The sequence below is a fragment of the Sturnira hondurensis genome, unplaced genomic scaffold (genome assembly GCF_014824575.4).
Source record: "Sturnira hondurensis isolate 20B ecotype Veracruz unplaced genomic scaffold, ASM1482457v3 Scaffold0007578, whole genome shotgun sequence".
Taxonomy (NCBI): domain Eukaryota; kingdom Metazoa; phylum Chordata; class Mammalia; order Chiroptera; family Phyllostomidae; genus Sturnira; species Sturnira hondurensis.
The window spans coordinates 984704-1005476 of record NW_028080209.1 but is presented as its reverse complement, the minus strand read 5'-3'; the positions used below and the strand labels follow the sequence as shown (position 1 = coordinate 1005476).

At 49.5% G+C, this 20773-nt stretch overlaps 3 protein-coding genes across 6 annotated transcripts; all 3 read left to right on the top strand.

Annotated features, from left to right (window-relative positions):
* Positions 1-58: 58 nt before the first annotated feature.
* On the top strand, positions 59-4367 carry DAXX (death domain associated protein). Of its 3 annotated transcripts, none has more exons than XM_037052744.1 (8): positions 59-158; positions 1041-1299; positions 1454-2285; positions 2411-2625; positions 2779-2971; positions 3136-3613; positions 3768-3990; positions 4193-4367. In XM_037052744.1, exons 2-8 carry the CDS (start codon positions 1093-1095, stop codon positions 4250-4252), a joined length of 2208 nt encoding a protein of 735 aa, XP_036908639.1. In that variant the 5' UTR covers positions 59-158; positions 1041-1092; the 3' UTR covers positions 4253-4367. The 3 variants fall into 3 exon arrangements, with proteins under 3 accessions (XP_036908639.1, XP_036908641.1, XP_036908642.1); XM_037052746.1 differs by having other exon boundaries at positions 67-158; positions 1044-1299; XM_037052747.1 differs by lacking the exon at positions 59-158 and adding an exon at positions 189-208.
* Positions 4368-4741: 374 nt separating this feature from the next.
* On the top strand, positions 4742-8332 carry ZBTB22 (zinc finger and BTB domain containing 22). Its single transcript, XM_037052748.1, has 2 exons — positions 4742-5134; positions 5781-8332. Exon 2 carries the CDS (start codon positions 5851-5853, stop codon positions 7741-7743), a length of 1893 nt encoding a protein of 630 aa, XP_036908643.1. The 5' UTR covers positions 4742-5134; positions 5781-5850; the 3' UTR covers positions 7744-8332.
* A 202-nt stretch (positions 8333-8534) lies between these two features.
* TAPBP (TAP binding protein) lies at positions 8535-20611 on the top strand. 2 transcript variants are annotated; one of them, XM_037052750.1, is made up of 8 exons: positions 8535-8733; positions 8870-9040; positions 9283-9543; positions 16338-16736; positions 17078-17419; positions 17517-17606; positions 17720-17757; positions 19478-20611. In XM_037052750.1, exons 1-8 carry the CDS (start codon positions 8697-8699, stop codon positions 19487-19489), a joined length of 1350 nt encoding a protein of 449 aa, XP_036908645.1. In that variant the 5' UTR covers positions 8535-8696; the 3' UTR covers positions 19490-20611. The 2 variants fall into 2 exon arrangements, with proteins under 2 accessions (XP_036908645.1, XP_036908644.1); XM_037052749.1 differs by lacking the exon at positions 17720-17757.
* Positions 20612-20773: the final 162 nt, after the last annotated feature.

Sequence of the window (20773 nt, the reverse complement as noted above, 5' to 3'; positions counted from 1 at the left end):
CGTACGACAATATGGCCGCACTTAGGTTCCTGTAGGCGGAAACCCTGCAGCTTCCGGTCCAGAATAGGGCCTGCGGTAGGAGGGGGAAGGAAAGAGGAGGGGACCATGCGAGCTTCTGATATCCGCGATGAGGGTCGCCTCGAGAGGCTGTTTCTGAGGTGCGGGCCGGACGGTGCGGGGATCGAAGGCGGGGGCGGGAATGTCAAGGGTGAGGTACTCGGGAGTCCCGGGCACTAAGTCTGAGGGGCAAGCTGTGGTACTCTTCCCCCCTATCCCTGAAGGGGAGAGGGGCGGGCGGGGGCCGAACTGGGGGAGGGGGACTTGGCGGGAAGCTCTTCCTGGGGAAGGGGCCAAACAGCGCTGGGATCCGAGAGGAATCAGGAGAATCCATTGCGGGTCTCAGAATCAGTTACAGGTCATAGTGAGAGAATGGGGAAAATTAGGGTGGGGTGAGAGGGAGGTTGAGGTGAGACACCTCCAGTCTAACTCCGCGGTTTGAGATCCATTAGGGGTGGGATATGGAGATAATTCAGAAAGGGTAATGTATTATTAAGAGGGAATCTTATTCACCTCAGAGAGTCTGGGAGTTGGGGTGATCCTTCAGGATGGGGTGAAGGTGTGAATTTGACGTGTTTGAGAGCAAAAGAGGGAAACACGTGAGGTGTTACTGACGGGTGTAGTTTTAGTGCCTGTGCTAGGGGATGTCAGTGAAATCTGGAGTGCAGTGTGAGAAGTGGTCCAGGGGTTGGGAGAAAAAATCAACTTGCCAACTAGGAGAAATACTGGGGAAACCGAAAATGAAAGGGCGGATATATTATGAGGGGTGGAGCTGGTGGTGGGGATTTCAGGTTTCAGGTGCCTTGGGGCTCCCTAGTAGGGGCCCTAAAAGACATGGTACTAATAGTTGCTAAAAATAGGTAGTGAGGACACTATTGGGAAGGGCCGGGGTTACTGAAGCCCAAGAAGATTGGAAAATGTGTGAGATGGAGGGATGGGGCTATGCTGGAGGGGGCTCTTTCTAAGGCCCCATCCCCTTCTAGCAGGAATTACGAAATCCCCAACACTTCCTCCCTCTGGGGGATTTGATCCCCCATGGCCACCGATAACAGCATCATTGTGCTGGATGATGATGACGAAGATGAAGCAGCTGTTCAGCCAGGGCCCTCCCACCCACTCCCCAATCCGACCTCACCCCGGGCAGAAGCCCCTGGCTCCTCTCAGTCCCATGGGGCTGGAGGGAACAGTAGTTCGGGCGGCAAGAAATGCTACAAGTTGGAGAATGAGAAGCTGTTTGAAGAGGTGAGCTTTAGGGGAGAGGATTCTTGTACCCCAGGGAGAGGGGTGGCTGACTGGCTTTCCTGTCCTTTCTTCCCCACTAATCCCACCTTGCCTTCTTTCTCTCAACCCCTTCCCTTCTCTCTTTCCCCCTCTCTTCTTCCCCTGAATCCTCCAGTTCCTTGAACTGTGTAAGGCGCAGACAGCAGACCACCCTGATGTGGTCCCATTCCTCTATAAACGGCAGCAGCGTGCCCACTCACTGTTTTTGACGTCAGCGGAGTTCTGCAACATCCTCACCCGGGTCCTGTCTCGGGCCCAGAGCCGGCCAGCCAAGCTCTATGTGTACATTAATGAGCTCTGCACTGTTCTCAAGGCTCACTCAGCCAAGAAAAAGCTGAACCTGGCCCCTGCTGCCACCACCTCTAGTGAGTCCTCTGGGAATAACCCTCCTGCAGACCCCTCCTTGGACCCCACAAATACTGAGACCATTGGCTCTGAGGCCCCAAGGACCCGTGGTTCCCGGCGGCAGATCCAGCGCTTGGAGCAGCTGTTAGCGTTGTATGTGGCAGAGATTCGGCGGCTGCAGGAAAAGGAACTGGATCTCAAAGAACTGGATGACCCAGACTCCACATACCTGCAGGAGGCAAGGTTAAAGAGAAAGCTGATCCGCCTCTTTGGGAGGCTGTGTGAGCTGAAGGACTGTTCTTCACTGACAGGCCGAGTCATAGAACAGCGCATTCCCTACCGTGGCACTCGCTACCCAGAGGTTAACAGGCGTATTGAGCGGCTCATCAACAAGCCAGGGCCTGATACCTTCCCTGACTATGGAGATGTGCTGCGGGCTGTGGAAAAGGCAGCTGTTCGCCACAGCCTTGGCCTCCCCCGACAGCAGCTCCAGCTCATGGCTCAAGATGCCTTTCGAGATGTGGGCATCAGGCTACAGGAGCGACGCCACCTTGATCTCATCTACAACTTTGGCTGTCACCTCACAGATGACTATAGGCCAGGTAGGGATTAGTGAGATGCCCATCAATAACTCTTACATGTCAGATGTGTGGTAGAGGGGGCATCTCTCTAGTCCCTTCTTCCAGGATTTGGACTGAGTACTCTGACTTTATATCTTCTCATGTAGGCATTGACCCCGCACTGTCAGATCCCACCCTAGCCCGGCGCCTGCGGGAAAACCGGAGCTTGGCTATGAGCCGGCTGGATGAAGTCATCTCCAAATATGCGATGATGCAAGATAAGAGTGAGGAGGGCGAGAGACAGAAGAGAAAAGCCCGGCTCCCCCAAGCCACCTCTTCTCATTCTGCAAACCCCCCCAAAGTCTCCTTGGATTCTGGTGAGGTGTGGAAGGGATACACTCTTCAGAGAAACCCCTTTCTTCCCTTGCACTGGCCAGCAGGGAGTCTAGGGTGACTGATGGGGGAGTTTGCAGAAGGAACACAGAAGTAGACTCTGGAGCAAGGGATTGCTTAAAGAAACTCCTTTGTCCCTCAGGGCCCTAGTGGAATGGTATCCCAGGAATGTCTCACCTCCACCAAGGCTGAGACAGATGACGAAGAAGATGAGGAAAGTGAGGAAGAGGAAGAAGAGGAGGAGGACGAAGAGGAGGCCACAGATTCTGAAGAAGAGGATTTGGAACAGATGCAGGAAGGTCAGGAGGATGATGAAGAGGAGGAGGAGGAAGGAGGTATGTCCAGGAAAGTCTCCTCATGTGTCAGTTCCCCCTACTCTACTCTATTGGGCATAAGGCACCTGTTTGAGACCCTTCCTTTCCTCCTCATACTCCTAGTGTTTTCTCAGCATTCTTTCCTTAGTTCTCATGCTACCCCTCCCCTCTTTTTACTTTTCCAGGTAAAGATGGAGACAAAAGCCCCGTGTCCCCACCACAGATCTCCACTGAAAAGAACCTGGAACCTAGCAAAGGGATCAACATGTCTTTGGGGGATCCGCAAAACAAAGGACTCACAACATCACCATCTTCACTGTCAGAAAAGCCCCTGGTCCCTTCCAGTGTAGATGCTGAAAGCAATGGAGGAGAATACCTCGAGGAATTGCCCCTGGAGAAAGAGAGCCCTGTGTCTCAGGTCTTTGAGCTAGAGATTGAAGCCTTGACTGTGGATAACACCCCGTCTCCTGAGGAAGGGGACACTTCCTCTTCCAGGAAGCAATCAGAGGACCCCCTTACCACTGTCTTGGAAAATGGAGCAGCCATAGTCACCTCTACTTCCTTCAATGGAGGTGTCTCTCCTCACACCTGGGGAGATTCTAGTCCCCCCTGCAAGAAATTTCGGAAGGAAAGGCAAACAGGAGCAGGGCCATTAGGAAACAGGTAACAACAAAGAAGAAAAAGAAGAAGAAGAAGAGGGCAGCAAAGGAGGGATTGCAGGGAGCTTTCTGAGAGTATTGAGGAACTGAGTCTGTTGGGAGAGACTGACACTCTCCCTCCAGCCTCAAGCTCCCTACATTTATGTTTCTGTCCCTAGCTATGTGGAAAGACAAAGGGCAGTACATGAGAAGACTGGGAAGAAGATACGTACCCTGCCCAGCCCACCTTCCCCTTTGGCTTCCATGGCCTCAGTTGCTGATTCCTCAACAAGGGTGGACTCTCCCAGCCATGGCCTGGTGACCAGTTCCCTCTGTAGCCCATCTCCAATCCAGTTGCCCCTAACCCCCCAGTTAAAACCATCCAAGCCTGGTACTTACAAGGTAAGAGGGGGAGGCTGTTTTCTCTCACTTCATTCTCTTTCGATGCCTGTTATTTTTCAGATGCTCTATCTGAACATTGCACTCACCACATCCTCTCCTCCTTTTTTCTACCCTAGTTTTTAATCTGATGAGGCCGTCCCTCTGCCTCTCCTCCCCCTATATTCCAGACCTCTCTGACTCTTTTTCTCTCACTACCTTGCAGATGAGTGTGGCCACACAGTGCGATCCAGAGGAGATCATCGTGCTCTCAGACTCTGATTAGCTGCCTCCCCACCACCTGACTCCAGAATGTTTGGGCATAGTATTTGGAGGACGGTGGGAAGCAGATGACTGAGGGAGGGATGGATTGATCTAATTAAGCCCCTTTGGGTGGTGTTAAAAAAACAATTTAAGTTTTACACAAAACATTAATAAACAATAAAGTTCTTATTGTAATCCTGTCTTGTCTTTGTCCTTCTGCTCGCCTGATTTGACACCAGCTGTTATCTGGCTCAGGGTTAGCTGGCCCCAGGATACCTGGATGCTCCCTTTCTAGCATGCCTTTAGCCCTGCTCTCCAGGAGTTTCATTGCCCTCAGGCTATCCCCTTGCCCTTTGCCAGGCACTAAAAAAAAAAACCCCCAAAAATGCCTCAGCGCTTTACTTTCTCACTTTGAGCGGTGGGAGTAAAAAGGCCAATCAGGAGCAGACTCAAGGTTATTCGGCCAATCCTAGGCCCGGAAAAAGAGGGCGGGGTTTCCGGGGCTACTGTCAAACTGGGAGATTTGGGCGATTAGATTTCTCAAACGCGTTGATGGCCACAGCTCCAAGGCCCAGACCTTGCAGTAATGGAAGAGGCAGGCTTACAGAATTAAAGGGAAATAAATGCTTCAGCTGAACCAAGTGCTGAGTTCTAAGCGAAGAGACCTGGTACCTTTAAGGTGGAATGAAACAACTAGTTTTTAAAGGAGAAGTGGTCGAGTCTGCCGAGTATTGCCCAGCGGCACGGGCGGGGTGCCTGACTGTGCCTTTAAAGCCGAAGAAGTAGGAAGTGGAGCAGAGGCGGAGGGCGGAGGGAGTCGGCGCAAGATGGCGGCGGGAGGGGCTCAGGCTGCGGCTCTGGTGGCCGAGTGAGGGGCGGGGGGGGCCCGGGGGCGCGCGGCCCGGTAAGCGGAGACGCGCGGGGTTGTGGGGCGCCTTCCGGGTGGGCGAGAAGGTCGAAGTAGCTCTTGGGGCGGAGCAGAGGGGGGCGGGGGTAGGCAAGGGGCGGGGCCGAAAAGCTACAGAGGCGGATCTTGAAAAGGGCGGGGCCGAAAGGGCTTTGGGGCGGGTCTTGATTGGGGCGAGGAGGCTAGAGTTATGCTGGGGGCAATGGGGCGTGACTAGCGAAAGAGCCCGAGGCATATAGCCTAAAAAGAACTGGAGACAGGGTGGTTTTAAGTAGCAAAGCAGAACCCCCCTGCCGAGAAAAGGGTGCAAAACATCAAAAAGATAAATTTTGGAAAATCGGGCTCTCTGATATATTGGAAATTCCAAGAGGAGGCACCCCATTTCGAAAGAGCACCTATTTCCCTAACCTCCCAAGAAAGAGCACTGAATTTGGAGTCAGGACACCTGAGTTTGCTGGTGCTGCCACTTGCTGGCTGTGACTATGAATAATCTCTTTGTCTTTCTTAGCCCCAGTTTCCTCATCTATAAATGGGTTGAGAGGAACAATAGCATTATGGGAGTTACTGAAATAATGGATGTGAACACGTTTTTAAATTGTAAAAGGCTGTTTCATTATGAAATGTTCTCTTTTTTTCTTCCCAGAGACCCACCCCCCCAGCCGCCCTCCTTCCCTTGTTCCTGTGGCTGGGGGGGTACTCCCTCCCTCCACACCATGGAACCATCTCCTTTGTCTCCAAGTGGGGCAGCACTTTCCCTGCCTCTGTCGCTGGCCCCGCCCCCACTGCCCCTGCCTACAGCTGCAGTGGTACACGTGTCCTTCCCTGAGGTAACCAGTGCCCTCCTGGAGTCCCTCAATCAGCAGCGGCTTCAGGGGCAGCTCTGCGACGTGTCCATCCGGGTGCAGGGCAGGGAGTTCAGGGCTCATCGTGCTGTCCTGGCTGCCTCCTCCCCTTACTTCCACGACCAGGTTCTGCTCAAGGGTATGACCTCCATCTCGCTGCCCAGCGTCATGGACCCAGGCGCCTTCGAGACTGTCCTAGCTTCAGCTTACACTGGTCGCCTCAGCATGGCCACTGCTGACATTGTCAACTTCCTCACAGTGGGTTCTGTGCTCCAAATGTGGCACATTGTGGATAAATGCACTGAACTTCTTCGCCAAGGCCGAGCCTCAGCCACCAGCACCACTGCAGCAGCCACCTCTGTCACTGTCCCTGGTGCTGGGGTCCCATCAGGAAGTGGGGGTACTGTGGCCTCTGCCACCATGGGCTCTGTGCGTTCCCATGCCTCTAGTCGAACCAGTGAGAATCAATCACCCAGCAGCAGCAACTACTTCAGCCCCCGAGAGTCCACTGAATTCTCATCTTCTTCCCAAGAGGTGTTTGCAGTTTCTGCAGTGGGCAGCAGGGAGCGTCGAGGAAGCGGTCCTATATTCCCAGCCCCTGTGGTTGGCAGTGGGGGGGCTACCTCTGGAAAGCTGCTGCTGGAGGCAGATGAGTTGTGCGATGACAGTGGGGATGGGAGAGGTGCACTGGTCCCTGGGGCTGGGCTCCGGAGGCCTACCTATGCACCCCCTAGCATCATGCCACAGAAACACTGGATATATGTGAAACGGGGTGGAAACTGCCAAGCACCAGTGCCTCTGGTTCCCCAAGACCAAGATCTGGAAGAGGATGAGGAGGAGGAAGACCTGGTTTTGACCTGTGAGGATGATGAAGATGAAGAGCTAGGGGGTGGCTCTGGGGCTGCAGTGGGGGGAGGACCTGAGGCTACCCTTAGCATAAGTGATGTCCGGACCCTTACTGAGCCTACGGGCAAAGGAGAGGAACAGGTCAATTTCTGTGAGTCCTCCAATGACTTTGGAACCTATGAAGGTGGGGGTCCTGGGACAGGGCTTGATGATTCAGGGGGGCCTACCCCTTCCTCCTATACCCCTTCCCACCCACCACAGCCCCTGCTTCCTGTAGACATGCAGCAGGGCAACCAGATCCTAGTCTTCCCATCTTCGTCATCCTCCTCCTCCTCACAGGCTCCAGGCCAGCCTCCGGGGAATCAAGCTCAACATGGGGCTGTGACCCTGTCTGGCACATCTACAGGGGGCCTGGGTGTCCCAGCTGGCACTGGAGGGACAGGCAGTGGGGATGGCAATAAGATCTTTCTGTGCCACTGCGGGAAGGCCTTCTCCCACAAGAGTATGCGAGACCGACATGTGAACATGCACCTCAACCTTCGACCCTTTGACTGCCCCGTGTGTAACAAAAAGTTCAAGATGAAGCACCACTTGACCGAGCACATGAAGACTCACACAGGCCTCAAGCCCTATGAGTGCGGTGTCTGCGCTAAGAAGTTCATGTGGCGAGACAGCTTCATGCGCCACCGTGGACATTGTGAACGCCGGCACCGCTTAGGTGGTGGTGGGGCTGGACCCGGACCAGGAGGGCCCACAGGGCCAGCTTTCCCACCCAGAAGAGAGTCCCCTGGGGTGGGTGGGGGCAACAACGAAGAGGTGAGTGGGGCCATGCCTCCGTCCAGCCGTAGGGTCTGGTCCCCACCCAGTGTCCACAAAGTAGAGATAGGCTACAATGGGGGTGGCGGAGGAGCAAACTGAAGGGGCAGGCTACTGGGAGTAATTTTCAGGTAAGAGAAAAATAGCAGGAGCCAGGGGTGTTGCGGTTCTTAGGTGATCTCCCACTCCAGTTACTGTCTTCCTTATCTCTATGGACTTGTATATATTATGGAGGGGGAACCACACTGAGCCATCGACCACCCCATTGCACTCCTCAGCCTCTGCCCCTCAAAGTTTCCCTGTAAGCCCTTCTTAGACGTGTACACTGAAGCCCCAGCTCCAGAATAGGGCGCATGTAGTGGGGGAGCAAGAGGGCACCTGTTGAACATCGTGGAGTCACGGTGTCAAGGGCCAGGTGGTTGTAGTTTGTATCTGAAGTCTGTGTTTGTGTTGTGAGGGCCAGGCCTTGGATCCCCATCCTTGTCCTAGAACCCACCCCGTCCCCTCCCCCAATGATGTACCCCTAATGTCTACCCTAATCCCTCCTCCCCTTCCTTGGGGTCTCTCAACTCTCTTACTGGGGAAGGAGTGGAGATAGGGAGGTAGGAAGTCGTAGAAATACAAGGTTTTTATTTTAAATCTTATTTTTTTTAAACAGTGATTAAAATATTTATTGGTCATTTTGCTTGGCTTCCCGACGCCCCCTGTGTATTTGCTGGGGACCGGGCACGAGCCGGGGGAGGGGGGGGGCGAAGCGCAGTAACGGTTCTTGAAGTGGACGCTGGGTGCGGGGAGGTGGCGGGAGGAGGAGCCTAGGGTCGCGGAGGGCGCCTCCCCGCGGCGCCGGGTGGTTCTAGAGGGTGAGGTGCGAGGTCTTCAGGACTGGAGCGGTTGTTCGGGCGTTCGGACTGCACCGGCAGAGGAAGCGCCCACCTACCACACGCCCTCACCTAATAAGGGTGGGGATTTCCCCCGCCTCTCCTGCCAGCCTTTCGAGGGAAGTGAAAGTGAAAGGGGGAAAGAGGAGGCTTCAGGGCTGAGGAGAGCATAGCGCCATGAAGCTCCTGTCTCTGCTCCTCGCTGTGGCTTTGGGTGAGCAAACCCCGCGACTCTTCGCCCTGGAACCGAAGTGGGGGAGCGGAGGGAAATGGAACACGCCGAGCGCGCCCCTCGGGGGTGGGAGGATTCGGTCGCCTGAGGTCTGAGCTGCGTCTTCACTCTCACCCAGGCTTGGTGACCAGGGTCTCCGCGGGACCGGCAGTGGTAGAGTGCTGGTTTGTGGAGGATGCAGGCGGGGGCCGCCTGGCCAAGAGACCCGCTGCCTTGCTGCTGCGCCAAGGCCCGGGGGAACCGCCTCTCCGGTCGGACCTCGACCCTGGGCTCTACCTCCAAGTGCGTGGTGAGTCTTCCCGGACTCGCCCCCGACTGTCAGCCTCCACGGAAACCTCTTCCGTTTTAGGTTGCGCAGCGACCTCGGGCCTCGGTTTCCCCCTCTGTAAAATGAATCTGGATGACTTCAAAATTTTAACCTAACGGGTTGCGCGTGCTCTTGACATTCCCTGGAATGCCCTCCTGGACGCTGCCCTCCCCATCCCGTTTAACGATGACTCTGCAGCTGCAATCCTTCCTGCTCACTCGCAGATCCTGCGGGCGCCCTCCAGACGGCCTTAAGGCGATACCCCCGGAGCGCCCCCGCACCTCGCTGTGAGATGAGCCCCTACCTCCCTCTCCCTGCCTCAGCAAACTGGGCCAGCAGCCTGAACCCAGAGCAGAGCTGCCCGCGGGCCATGGACGGGACTTGGCTCGTGGTCAGCATGTCCAGCCGGGTCATCAGCCTCTCCAGCCTCCTGCAACTACAGTCGGAGTCTCAGAGGGACTCTGCGTTCATCACCATGGCAACAGGTAGCTGGATCTGAAAAGTGGAACTGAATGGGTGGATTCTAAGCATCTAGGTCAGCCGGCGACCGCTGTGTGGACTTGAGCAAGTTCTGTTTTTTTTATTTGCAAAGCGAGTGGGTTCTAGGAGAAAGAAACTATCTCTACCGAGTCTTCTAGCCCCAAACAGTTAAAAAAAAATCCCCAAAAAACAAAACCAAAACCAAAGAACACCTTGAGGTTTGGGCGGGGCTTTGAAGAGAGGCGGGACTTCCAAGTACCGGACTTTGTAAGGCAACACTTTTGGGAGGGCTCAGGGCGGATACGTTTTTCTCTTCTCTCAGATCTGTAACTTGCTAGGTACCCCCACCTTTGCGTTTCAGCACCCTAGTGTTTTGACTTTCCTGACAGCCCCTTCCCCGTGGCCCTTGGGGATGCCTTGACTCTGGTTACCAAATGGTGTGCTCCAATGGGCGGAAGGGGCACTTCGGAAGACCAGATGGTTTCCATTGCAAGCAATTCCTACTGCTTAAATTCGGTGTGAGACCCCAGGGTGGGCGCTTCACAGTGCAGGGGCTCAGAGATGAAGAGGGTCGGGTAAAGCCGAACGGTGTGATCTGACTGGGATATCTAGGAGCTCACCTAGTGAAGGAGGATGTGAGTAGAGCTCTCGGCTTCCTTCAGTTTTTCTGTGATTCTTTGTAAACAAAGCAGCCTGACTGGCAGGTCAGCCCCACCCTAGTTGTGCACCTTCCCTTCCCCAGTACCTTCTCCCTGCCACCTTCCTGACTGAGAGAATCATCCGCAGGACCCCACACCTGGGCAAGGGCTGGAGCAAACTGCCCTTGGGTACAGTAGCTCTTTCCAGTGTGGAGGAGTATTTCCCAGAGCTACTACTGGCTTTACTGGGATGGGGCAAAAATGTCCTTATATCTTGAGTCTGTTTTTCCAACTGTAAAATGTGGATGCTGTTTCCCATCTGCCTTTAAGTTGTTGTGCCTGTCAAGGGACACTCTTTTTTAATTTATCAGTGATTCAGGAAATACTTATTAGCACCAAGAACCCAGTAGTTCTCAGTCCAGGTCCAGGCTGCAAATTGGAATCCTCTTGGAAGGAGGATTGCATTGAGTTGCATTCCAGACAAATTAAATCAGAATCTGTGGGATGGTCCTCAGCCCTGTATGGGTCACAGAACTGATATGATGTAGATTCTGCTCTCAAGAAGGTTCTTGGCAGATTTGTCATTTGTCATTCAGGAAGTCACTTGGACCCTGAAAGAAGTGCAGCTAGGGGAATGCCCAGGTCTTTGCATCTCACTCCCACTGGAGGTAGAAATTAGTTGCTGTGTTTCGCCTTCCCTTTCAAGTATTTCTGTTTGATTAGGAATTTAAGACAATGAAGTTTGTTGTTTTAATGTAAAATTAAAAATGGAATCTTCAGGGCCACAGATCATTGATAATTTTGCTAACATACATTTATATATTATTTCTTATCAAATATAGGATATTTTTATTTTATACATTTTAAAAGATTTTATTTATTTTTATTTTATTTTTAAATATATATTTTATTTATTTACTTATTTATTGAGAGGGAAACAGAGGGTGAAAGAGAGAAACATCAATGTGTAGTTGCCTCTAGCGTGCCCCCTACTGGGGACCTGGCCTGCAATCCAGGCATGTGCCCTGACTGGGAATCGAACCAGTGACCATTTGGTTTGCAGGTCTGCACTCAATCCACTGAGCTACACCAGCCAGGGCAAGATTTTATTTATTTTTAGAGAGAAAAGAAGAGAGGGAGAGAAACATCCATGTGGTTGTGCCCCAGCTGGGGACCTGGCCCTGCAATCCAGTCATGTGCCCTGACCAGCAATCAAACTGGCGATTTTTCAGCTTGCAGGCTGGTGCTCAATCACTGGGCCACACCAGCCAGGGCAAATATAGGATACTTTTAAGTGTTTGTTGACAAATACACTTTATTAGCATATATTGAATGACATTTAATTCTCATCGTTCTTTTAAAAGATTGTTATGGTGATATTTCTCCCTTCTTTCTTGAAGGTCTTTTTAAAAAAACGTTTTAATTTAATTTAATTTATTTTTAGACAGGGGAAGGGACAGAGAAAAAGAGGGAGAGGAACATCAATGTGTGGTTGTCTGTCATGCACCCCCTAATCCCTGGGGACCTGGCCTACAATTCAGGCATGTGCCCTGAGTGAGAATCAAATTGGTGACTGGTTCACACACCAGCACTCAATCCACTAAGCCACACCAACCAAGGCTTTCTCTAAAATCACTAAAACATATCTTCCATTGAGGATTTAAACAAAACCAAACATTGTTACAGAAAATCTCAAAGATACACAACAGTAGAAAGAATAGTATAATGAACTCACATGCCTATCACCAACTTGTAGAGTTGTTACATTTTACCAATTGTTTCACCTATCCTCCCCACCTTTTCTTTTTTTTTAAGATTTTATTTATTTTAAAAAAAGATTTTATTTATTTATCTTTAGAGGGGAAGGGAAGGAGAGAAATATCAATATATGGTTGCCTCTCGTGAGTCCCCTGCTGGGAACTGGCCCGCAACCCAGGCATGTGCCCTGACTGGTAATCGAACCACGATTGTGTGGTTCACAGGCCTGTGCTCAATCCACTGAGCTATACCAGCCAGGGTCCCACCTTTTCTTTTTTTAAAACGTGTTTTAAAGAAGATTCCAGGCATTATATTAAATATTTTACTCATAAGTAATTCAGAAAGCATCTTTCTCTCATCAGTTTTTCTTCTTTGTTCAATACCTTCACTTCCCAGCTTCCTCCACTACAGCTGTCAGTCTGCTTTCTAGCTATGAACCTGTTTATATTTTGCTTCTTAGTTCATTTTTCTCACTAGACTCCACATATGACTGAAATCATTTGGTATTTATCTTTCTCTGACTGGCTTATTTCACTTAGCATAATGTTCTGTAGGTCCATCCATGCTGTCACAGAGGTTATGATTTCCTTCTTTTTATCATACCTAACAAAATAAACAATACAGTTCCTTAATATCATTTAATTCCTAACCCATATTAAAAATTTCCTAATTGTCTAAATGATACTTTTGAATTGTTATTTTATAGTTTATTTGTTCAAATCAGGATCAAAGACAGGTCCATGTGTTATATTTTGTTGTTGTATCTGGTCAGGCTTAAACAACAAACTTATTTTCTCACAGTTCTAGAGGCTAGAAGTCTAAGATCAAGTGAGAGATCAAGGTGCTAACAGGGTTGGTGAGAGCTGGCCCTTTGTGGCTGTGTCCTCACAGGAGAAAGTGACATCTCTGGTTTCTCTTCTTGCAAGGACACCAGCTCTGTCAGATTAGGGCCTTACATTTTTTTACCTCATTTAACCTTTCTCGCCTCATAGCCTCTATCTCCAAATATGGTCACATTTTGAGTTAAAGCCTTCAACATATGAATTTGGGAAGCGGGGAGACCACAGACATTCAGTCCATAACAGTTTCGTTTCTTTAAAAAAAAAGATTTTATTTATTTATCTTTAGAGGGGAAGAGAAGGAGAGAGGGAGAGAAATATCAATGTATGATTGCCTCTCGTGCGTCCCCTGCTGGGAACTGGCCTGCAACCCAGGCATGTGCCCTGACTGGGAATCGAACTGTGATCCTTTGTTCACAGACCCACACTCAATCCACTGAGCTACACCAGCCAGGGCTCACAGTTTTGTTTCTTAAATCTCTTTTAGTCTATAATTGTGCCCTCCCCCTGCTTTTAAATGCTATTGATTTGTCATTTGTTCTATACTATTTCCCACATTCTGTATCTGGTCAATCATTTCCTCACAATGTCATTTCCCTTCTTCCTTTTTTCTCCATAGTTCCTTTAAATTGATAGATCTAGAGGCTTGATTACCTGATTTTCAGTAATATTTAATTTTTTTTAAAGATTTTATTTACTTATTTTCAGAGAAAGAGAGGGAGAATGAGAGGGAGAGAAACATCAGTGTGTGGTTACCTCTCGCACGCCCTCCGCTGGGGACCCACAACCCAGGCATGTGCACTGACTGGGAAGCAAACCAGCAACCCTTGGTTTGCAGGCTGGCACTCAATCCACTGAGCCACACCAGCCAGAGCTTCAGTAATACTTTGTAATAGTTGTTACCATTCACTTTTTTTAACAGAAAAGCAAAAACCTATATAATACAGGTTACAAAAACAGATAGAAATTCTATTTGTTTAGAATTTCTATCTAACAGATAGAAATTACTATTCTGGCCCTGCTGTACTTACATTTGTATTTTTATAGAGTCCAGTGTATGGGCTGCAGATCTAAAACTGCGTCATAACCTGTACTAAAAGAGCAGTTACCTTGAGGGTTAAACCCTAAAACCTCTAGCTTTTGTTATTAATCCCCTGGATTGTTTTTAACAATTCAAAAGTATGTTTCTGGACTTTGATAAACTAAGTGACATTGTCTACTTTTGTTTATTCTGTTGAAAGAAAACAATCCTATGAGGTTAAGAGAAGTTTAACCTTGTAGGCCCCAGAAACTAGGATTGAAAATCACATACAGATAATGACAAGAAAAAAATAATAGTTCTACCTGGAGGACCCAAGCATTTCTGGGAGGAAGTAGCAGTGGAACCTTGAGGGGACATGGAGTTATAAATGTTTGGGAGAAAATGAGGAGGGACATTGGAAACTGAAGAAATCTTATGACCAAAGTAAAGAAATTCCCAATGATTAAAGTTCTACTACTTGCAAGAAAGGGATTCCATGTGGCTGGTTCTTAGGGTGCAAGAGAAGCCTTGAAAGATAGGTTGGGGGTTGAATTATCAAGTACCCTACAGGCTAGGCTTCACAGGTGATAGTGAACCATCAGAAGGTTTTGTGTGTGTGTGTGTGTGCATGTGTGTGCACCATTTTTCCAAAGAGCCTGTTATTTACTTGATTCTTACAAAAGGTAGGCAAGGATCAGATCATTGGAGTAATGAGGAAAATACAGATTAACTGGTTTTCCCAAGATACCTAATTCATGGTGATAGTAATGGAAATAGTAACAGCTGACATTTATCGAGCATTTTCTATATGCAAGTATGTTCTAAGCACTTTATAGGCATAATCTCAGTTATTTCTCTCAGTTGCCATAGGAACTACATACTTATGCTATCTGCATGTCACAGATAAAGTATGAGACACAGGGCAGTTAGGTAATTTACACACAGCTTGTAAAAAGAGGGGTAGAAATTGAACCTGGGCCATTTAGCTCCAGCCTATGCCTTTAGTTGGTTTCCATGGTAGCTGGGGTTTTTAAACAAGCAAGTGACCAGGTCAGACTTGTAGCCAGCCACAGTGGCTACCATGCAGAGGATGAATTAAAGGAAAGAAATACAGGATAGAGAGACCAAAGAGGAGGCTATTGTAATTGTCCAAATGTACGCTGATGAGAACATGAATTAGGAACAGATCTATATAGGAGACAGAACTAGGGCCTGGTGGGGACAGCACATAGCATATTATACTTGGCAATTTGCTCATCTGTCTCCCTTATTAAACTGTAAGCAGTTTGAGGGCAGGGACTGCCCATCTTGTATACCACTCTGTCTTCTATCTTGAATATCCTAAGTGCTCAATAAATATTAGTTGAGTGAATAAAAGGAAGGTGTCTTGTGACTCCAAGTGTTGATCTTTCATCAAGGCAGGAAAAATGGACATTGGAGCAGGGTGGGAAATATTGCAGAGATGCTGTTGAGTTGGGGCCTGTTGAGTCTGGCAGTTGGTTACAGGCAATCACAGCAAATACTTTTGTAGACTTACTATGTTCCAGGCACTCTACTAAAGTGCCTTTTATATATAAGTATCTTTGTTATCCGGAATCAGGAACTGAATATAACTGGGTAGCAGGAGTGGTTAAATTATGTAATCCTCTGTACAACCCCATGAAATAGGTACTATCATCATCACTGTTATCTTTATTTAGGAGAGCCATGGAAAAGTGAAGTAACTGGCCCAAGGCCCCATAAATAGCTTCAGAGCTGGGATTAAATAGGGCGCCCAGGCTCCAGGCACGTAATCATCGTAGTTGCTTCAGTAGAGCAGAGGTCTGTTGTCAGGTCTAGGCCAGAACCAGAACCTTCCAACATTGGCAAGTACTCTTTATAGCATCATAGGATCAACAGTCATGAATCATCATTGTCTTTACTAGCAAACCAAGAAAGGCCTGGATCTTTTAAGGGTGGTGCTGGAGACTGGACTGATTCAGGCTGTGTCAGAAATGCACTCAGCCCTGGCTGATGTGGCTCAGTGGATTGAGTGCCATCCTGTGAACCTAAAGGTTGCCGGTTTGATTCCCAGTCAGGGCACATGCCTCAGTTGCCAGGTCCCTAGTTGGGGGTGTGCAAGAGGCAACTAATCAATGTATCTCTTGCATGTCCATGTTTTCTCTCCCTCTCTTTCTACGCCCCTTCCCCTCTCACTAAAAATAAATTTAAAAAGAAAAAAGAAATGCACTTAGATCCTGCTGTCGCTAGAGCTCAAGAGGACTGTGTTCAGAGCAGCCTGCAAAGGCTATTCCTAATTTCCTGTCCCTATTCACCTCCAAACCACTCTGCTCACCTTCAGCCACACTGGGTCCCACCCAGTCCCAAAGCAAAGGTTATTTGCAGAAATGGCTGTCAGATGGTGAGTCTCAGGAAAGGAGGTGTCTTCTGAGGGGTGGGTAAATTGGAGTTCAGTCCACTTTATAACTCCATTTCTCTGTTTTTTTTCCCCCTTTCTCTCATGCCCTTCCCCTGCCCTTCCCTTCTCTCCCCATCTCCCCCAGCTGTGCTGACTGTTGTCACCCACACCCCTACCACTCAAATACGACTGGGGCAAGATGCTCTGCTGGACTTGAGCTTTGCCTACATGCCCCCTACCCCAGAGACTACTGCATCTCTGGCCCCAGGCCCTCCCCCCTTTGGGCTGGAATGGAGACGCCAGCACCAGGGTAAGGGGCACCTGCTCCTGGCTGCAACTCCTGGGCTAGGTGGGCAAATGCCAGCTCCCCAAGATGGGGCAGTTGCATTTGCCACTTGGGATGACAATGAGCCATGGGGTCCCTGGACCGGAAATGGAACCCTCTGGCTGCCTTCAGTGCGGCCCTTCCAAGAGGGCTCTTACCTGGCTACCATACATCTTCCATATCTGCAGGGGCAGGTCACCCTGGAGCTTGCTGTGCAGAGTAAGTTGGAGTCCCCATTGGTAGAGGGTGGGCTTTGGGATTATGGGGACACCATGTAGGGGGAGGGGTGGTGAAGAGGATGCAGGGTGAGCAGAGGAAGGTAGATTGGGGTCCCTGGGAGCCAGAAGTACAATGGGTGGAGGCTCCCCGAGAATCTGAGGGGTTTTGGCTGGAGAAGTCCTGTGATGTACCAGTGGGGAGACAGTAGGTTCCCTGTCCTGGGTGAGAAAGAAACCCCCCCAACCCTTAGTTTTGGGGAAGCCAGAGGGCAAACTGAGGGACCCTGAGGGAGGACAATGTAGATTGATTCACTCCATGCTCCTTTTCTTCTGTCGTCTCAGAGCCCCCCAAAGTGTCCCTGACACCAGCACCTCTTGTATGGGCTGCCCCTGGGGAGGTACCCCCAGAATTGGTCTGCCTCGTGTCCCACTTCTACCCCCCTGAGGGCCTGGAGGTGGAGTGGGAACTCCGAGGTGGCCCAGAGGACAGCTTTCAGAAGGCCAAGGGACAAAGCTGGCTGTCAGCCCTGCGCCACCACTCAGATGGCTCTGTCAGCCTCTCAGCACACCTGCAGCCACCTCCTGTGACTGTGGCTCAGCATGGGGCCCGCTATGCCTGTCGTGTCCACCATCCCAGCCTGCCTGCCTTGGGGCGCAGTGCTCAAGTCACCCTTGAGGTGGCAGGTAAGAACCAAAGGGATCAAGAAGTGGGTAGGGTGCTGAGAAGGGGGTGGGGTGCTGGGGAAGATATGAAGGAGCTCACTCTTGCCCCTCCCACCAGGTCTCTCTGGACCCTCCCTGGAGGATGGCATAGGCCTCTTCCTTTCTGCCTTTCTGCTCCTAGGACTCCTCAAAGCGCTGGGTTGGGCAGGTAAGTGTGAGCTGACACTGTAAGTCATTTCCTGCGTACTTCCAGAAGCCTCACACCCATCCCTCTGCCTGCCACACCACTCCCCATTCCATCCCTTCTCCATCTCTCCACAGCTGCCTGCCTGTCTACTTCTAAGGAGTCAAAGGAGAAGGTAATAGCTTCTACCATAGCCTAATCTTTCCCTTCTCATTTCATTGCCTTCCCTCTACTCTTCACTAATGGGGGGAGATTGCTGGCATGGTGGGCAGAACTCTGCCTTGGAATTCACACAGACTTGAGTTAAATCTTGCCACCTTAAACATGCTACTTAACCAACATCTATGTTTACTTGGGTGTAGGTATTTAAAAAAAGTAGGCAGTGCTGTCCGATAGAGATCTAATGCAATGCTCTGACGGGTGGCTCAGTGAGTCCGGGCGTCATCCCACAAACCGAAAGGTTGGTGGTTTGATTCCTAGGGACACATGCCTGGGTTGCCAGCCAGGCCCTCAGATGGGGGCCTGCAGGAGGCAGTTGATCGAAGTTTTTCTGACATCACTGTTGCTCTCTCCCTTCCCCTCTCTCTAAAAATAAATTTAAAAAAATATGTAATGCAGCCCTGGCTGGTGTAGCTCAGTGGATTGAGCGTGGGCCTGTGAACCAAAGGATCGTGGTTCAATTCGCAGTCAAGGCACATGCCTGGGTTGCAGGCCATTTCCCAGCAGGAGACACATGAGGGGCAACCATACATTGATATTTCTCTCCATCTTTCCTTCCCTTCCCTTCTAAAGATAAATTAAAAATCTTAAAAAAATATGTAATGCAAGCCACATATGTAAATCGAAATAATCTAATAGTCACATGAAAAGGAGTTGATGCAAAAAGCATCCAAACCCGTAGAGAATTTTTATGAGTTTATTTGAACCAATACTAACAATTGCCAGGGAGCAAGATCTCAAGTGCTCCTCAGAATGACAGTTTGCAGCTTCTTTTATGCATTTGAAATTGAGGTAATATATAAGGAAGATTACACAAAAGTAGGGGAAAGTAAAGCAGGGATCAGATTACAGGATAGTTAACAAGATTATGTGCTTGCTCTCTAGAAGGCAGTTATTATTTCAAAGTTTGCTAACCTAGATGCATGAAAACAATGGACAGGGCTTGCTTAAGGCAAAGATAACCTTTTACTAAAGAAGTTATGTGTTGGGGGTGTGACTATCCACCATAACCTGCCCACTTAGAAATTCATAATTAGATAACCCTGTGAAGCTACTTTCCATAGGACTTTTTTTTGTCCAGAAAGTTGAAAAGAAACAGGTGAAATTAATTGTAATAATGTACTTTTTCACCATGTAATCAGTATAAGAAATTCTAGTGTTTTTGTTCTAAGTTTTCAAAAACGTGGTTTTTGTAAAATCCTCACCCAAGGAAATGTTCATTGATTTTGAGAGGAAGGGAGAGAGAAATATCTATTGGTTACTTCCCGCACGTGCACTGAGTGGAATCAAATGCACAACCTTCTGGAGCACAGGAGCTCTAACCAATTGAGCCACGTGGCCAGGGCAACAGGTGTTTATTTTAAACTCAGCACATACCAATTCAGACTAGCCACTTTCAAATGCTGAATAGACACGTGTGGGTAGGGGCTACCGCATTGCACAGTGGAGTCTTCAGAGGGCTTTTGGGAAGGTTAAAGAAGATAGTGCATCTCCTTTGGAAGATGCAGGAGCATAAACATTCAGCACAGTGTCTGCCAGGCAGAGAACGGAAAATGTTAGCTTCATTATTCTCCCACCGTCTGTGCCCATGATGGTTTATCTCTGGATCAACCACGAGCACTTTGTCCTAATTTCTAAAACTCTAATTCCTCACCTCGTTTTTACTTCTTTTCCAGAAAGCACAGTGACAACACTCACCATCCTGGGGAAGCCACCATCATCTCTGGCCTGAGCTACTGTGGTAGTTCTTTCCCCCTCAAATATGCCATCACCTGGAAGAAAGTTTCCTTCCAACCGTTCTCCACTGTGCCACCAGAATGTTTTGCTGTTGTTGTTTTTACAGACACAAATCAATGGCATTCACCTTCTTAGACTTCTAGGGCAGTGGTTCTCAAAATTCTTGGTCTCAGGAGTTCTTAAAAATGATCAAGGACTCTAAAAAGCTTTTGCTTATGTGGGTTATAAACTAGAGACATTTATCATACTAAAACTTAAAAGTTTCAAACAATGCACAAGCACATTCCATTGGTTGTTAGGGGGATGTATGTAAATATACATCATGTAGCTTCTGGAAAACGCCACAGTACGTTTTTGAGAGTGAAAAAGGCAAATAACATCTTAGTGTTATTATGAAAATCGTTTTAACTTCGTATACTCTGTGAAGTAGTCTCAGGGACCTCTAATACAGGGCCCACACTTGGAGAATGTGCTTTAGAGGCCAAATCCATTCTTCTTGCCCTTGGTACATGCATTTTCCGCTGGAGCCACTGCTAGGCTAACCTCTGCAACCCCACCTGGTATCCTCCAGTCCTCTCAAAGCTCATCACACCGAAGGGCTATTCCTTTCCTCCAATGGCCTCCTACCCATCCTCCCTGGGTCCAAGAACTTTGCTCCCTCTCCCCGGTCTACCCTCGCTTTCCCTGGGCTCCAGACCAGGCCAGCCTCGTCTCCCTCTCAGATCCCCGCGTGACCCATCTGTGTGGTTCACCACCTTTGTATTTCAGTCGTTGTATTTCAGCCTGTCTCTCCTCCCGGACTCTGCTCTCGGAAGGCAGGAACAAATCTGCTCGCTGCGGTATTCCGGACGCTGGACCTGGGTCAGGCGTCCCCGGGAGGCTCTCGGTATAAGATACTGTAGTATTTTCCTTTTCGTTCTAAGTATGCAAAAGCAGGTCTTGGGTGAAATAACTTCTGGGCGAAAAATGCTGCGGCTCGACTTGAGGACCTCCGACGAGCAGGGTGGTGGGCCAGACCTATGCGGGAGGGGGTCTAATCGGGTGAAATAAAGTTGTGTTTTGATGCTTCCAAAGGAATGACTTCCATTCACTTCTGGTGCTTTCCAATTACCCCGACCTCCCGTAGACACCCAACCCGCTTCCGAAACACTCTGGGGTCGGGCGCCACCATTGGCGGACCGGACACGCCCGAGCAGCAGACTTTACCGAAAGAGCGGAGACCCAGGGCGGGAAGC

Excerpts from the sequence above, each read along its gene's own strand:
- DAXX (XM_037052744.1), top strand. The coding sequence starts at position 1,093 with ATGGCCACCGATAACAGCATCATTGTGCTGGATGATGATGACGAAGAT. Across the intron at positions 1,300-1,453 it reads ATGAGAAGCTGTTTGAAGAG|TTCCTTGAACTGTGTAAGGC; the intron begins GTGAGCTTTAGG and ends TGAATCCTCCAG. Across the intron at positions 2,626-2,778 it reads TCTCCTTGGATTCTGGTGAG|GGCCCTAGTGGAATGGTATC; the intron begins GTGTGGAAGGGA and ends TTTGTCCCTCAG.
- ZBTB22 (XM_037052748.1), top strand. The coding sequence starts at position 5,851 with ATGGAACCATCTCCTTTGTCTCCAAGTGGGGCAGCACTTTCCCTGCCT.
- TAPBP (XM_037052749.1), top strand. The coding sequence starts at position 8,697 with ATGAAGCTCCTGTCTCTGCTCCTCGCTGTGGCTTTGG. Across the intron at positions 9,041-9,282 it reads GCTCTACCTCCAAGTGCGTG|ATCCTGCGGGCGCCCTCCAG; the intron begins GTGAGTCTTCCC and ends GCTCACTCGCAG. Across the intron at positions 9,544-16,337 it reads GTTCATCACCATGGCAACAG|CTGTGCTGACTGTTGTCACC; the intron begins GTAGCTGGATCT and ends CATCTCCCCCAG.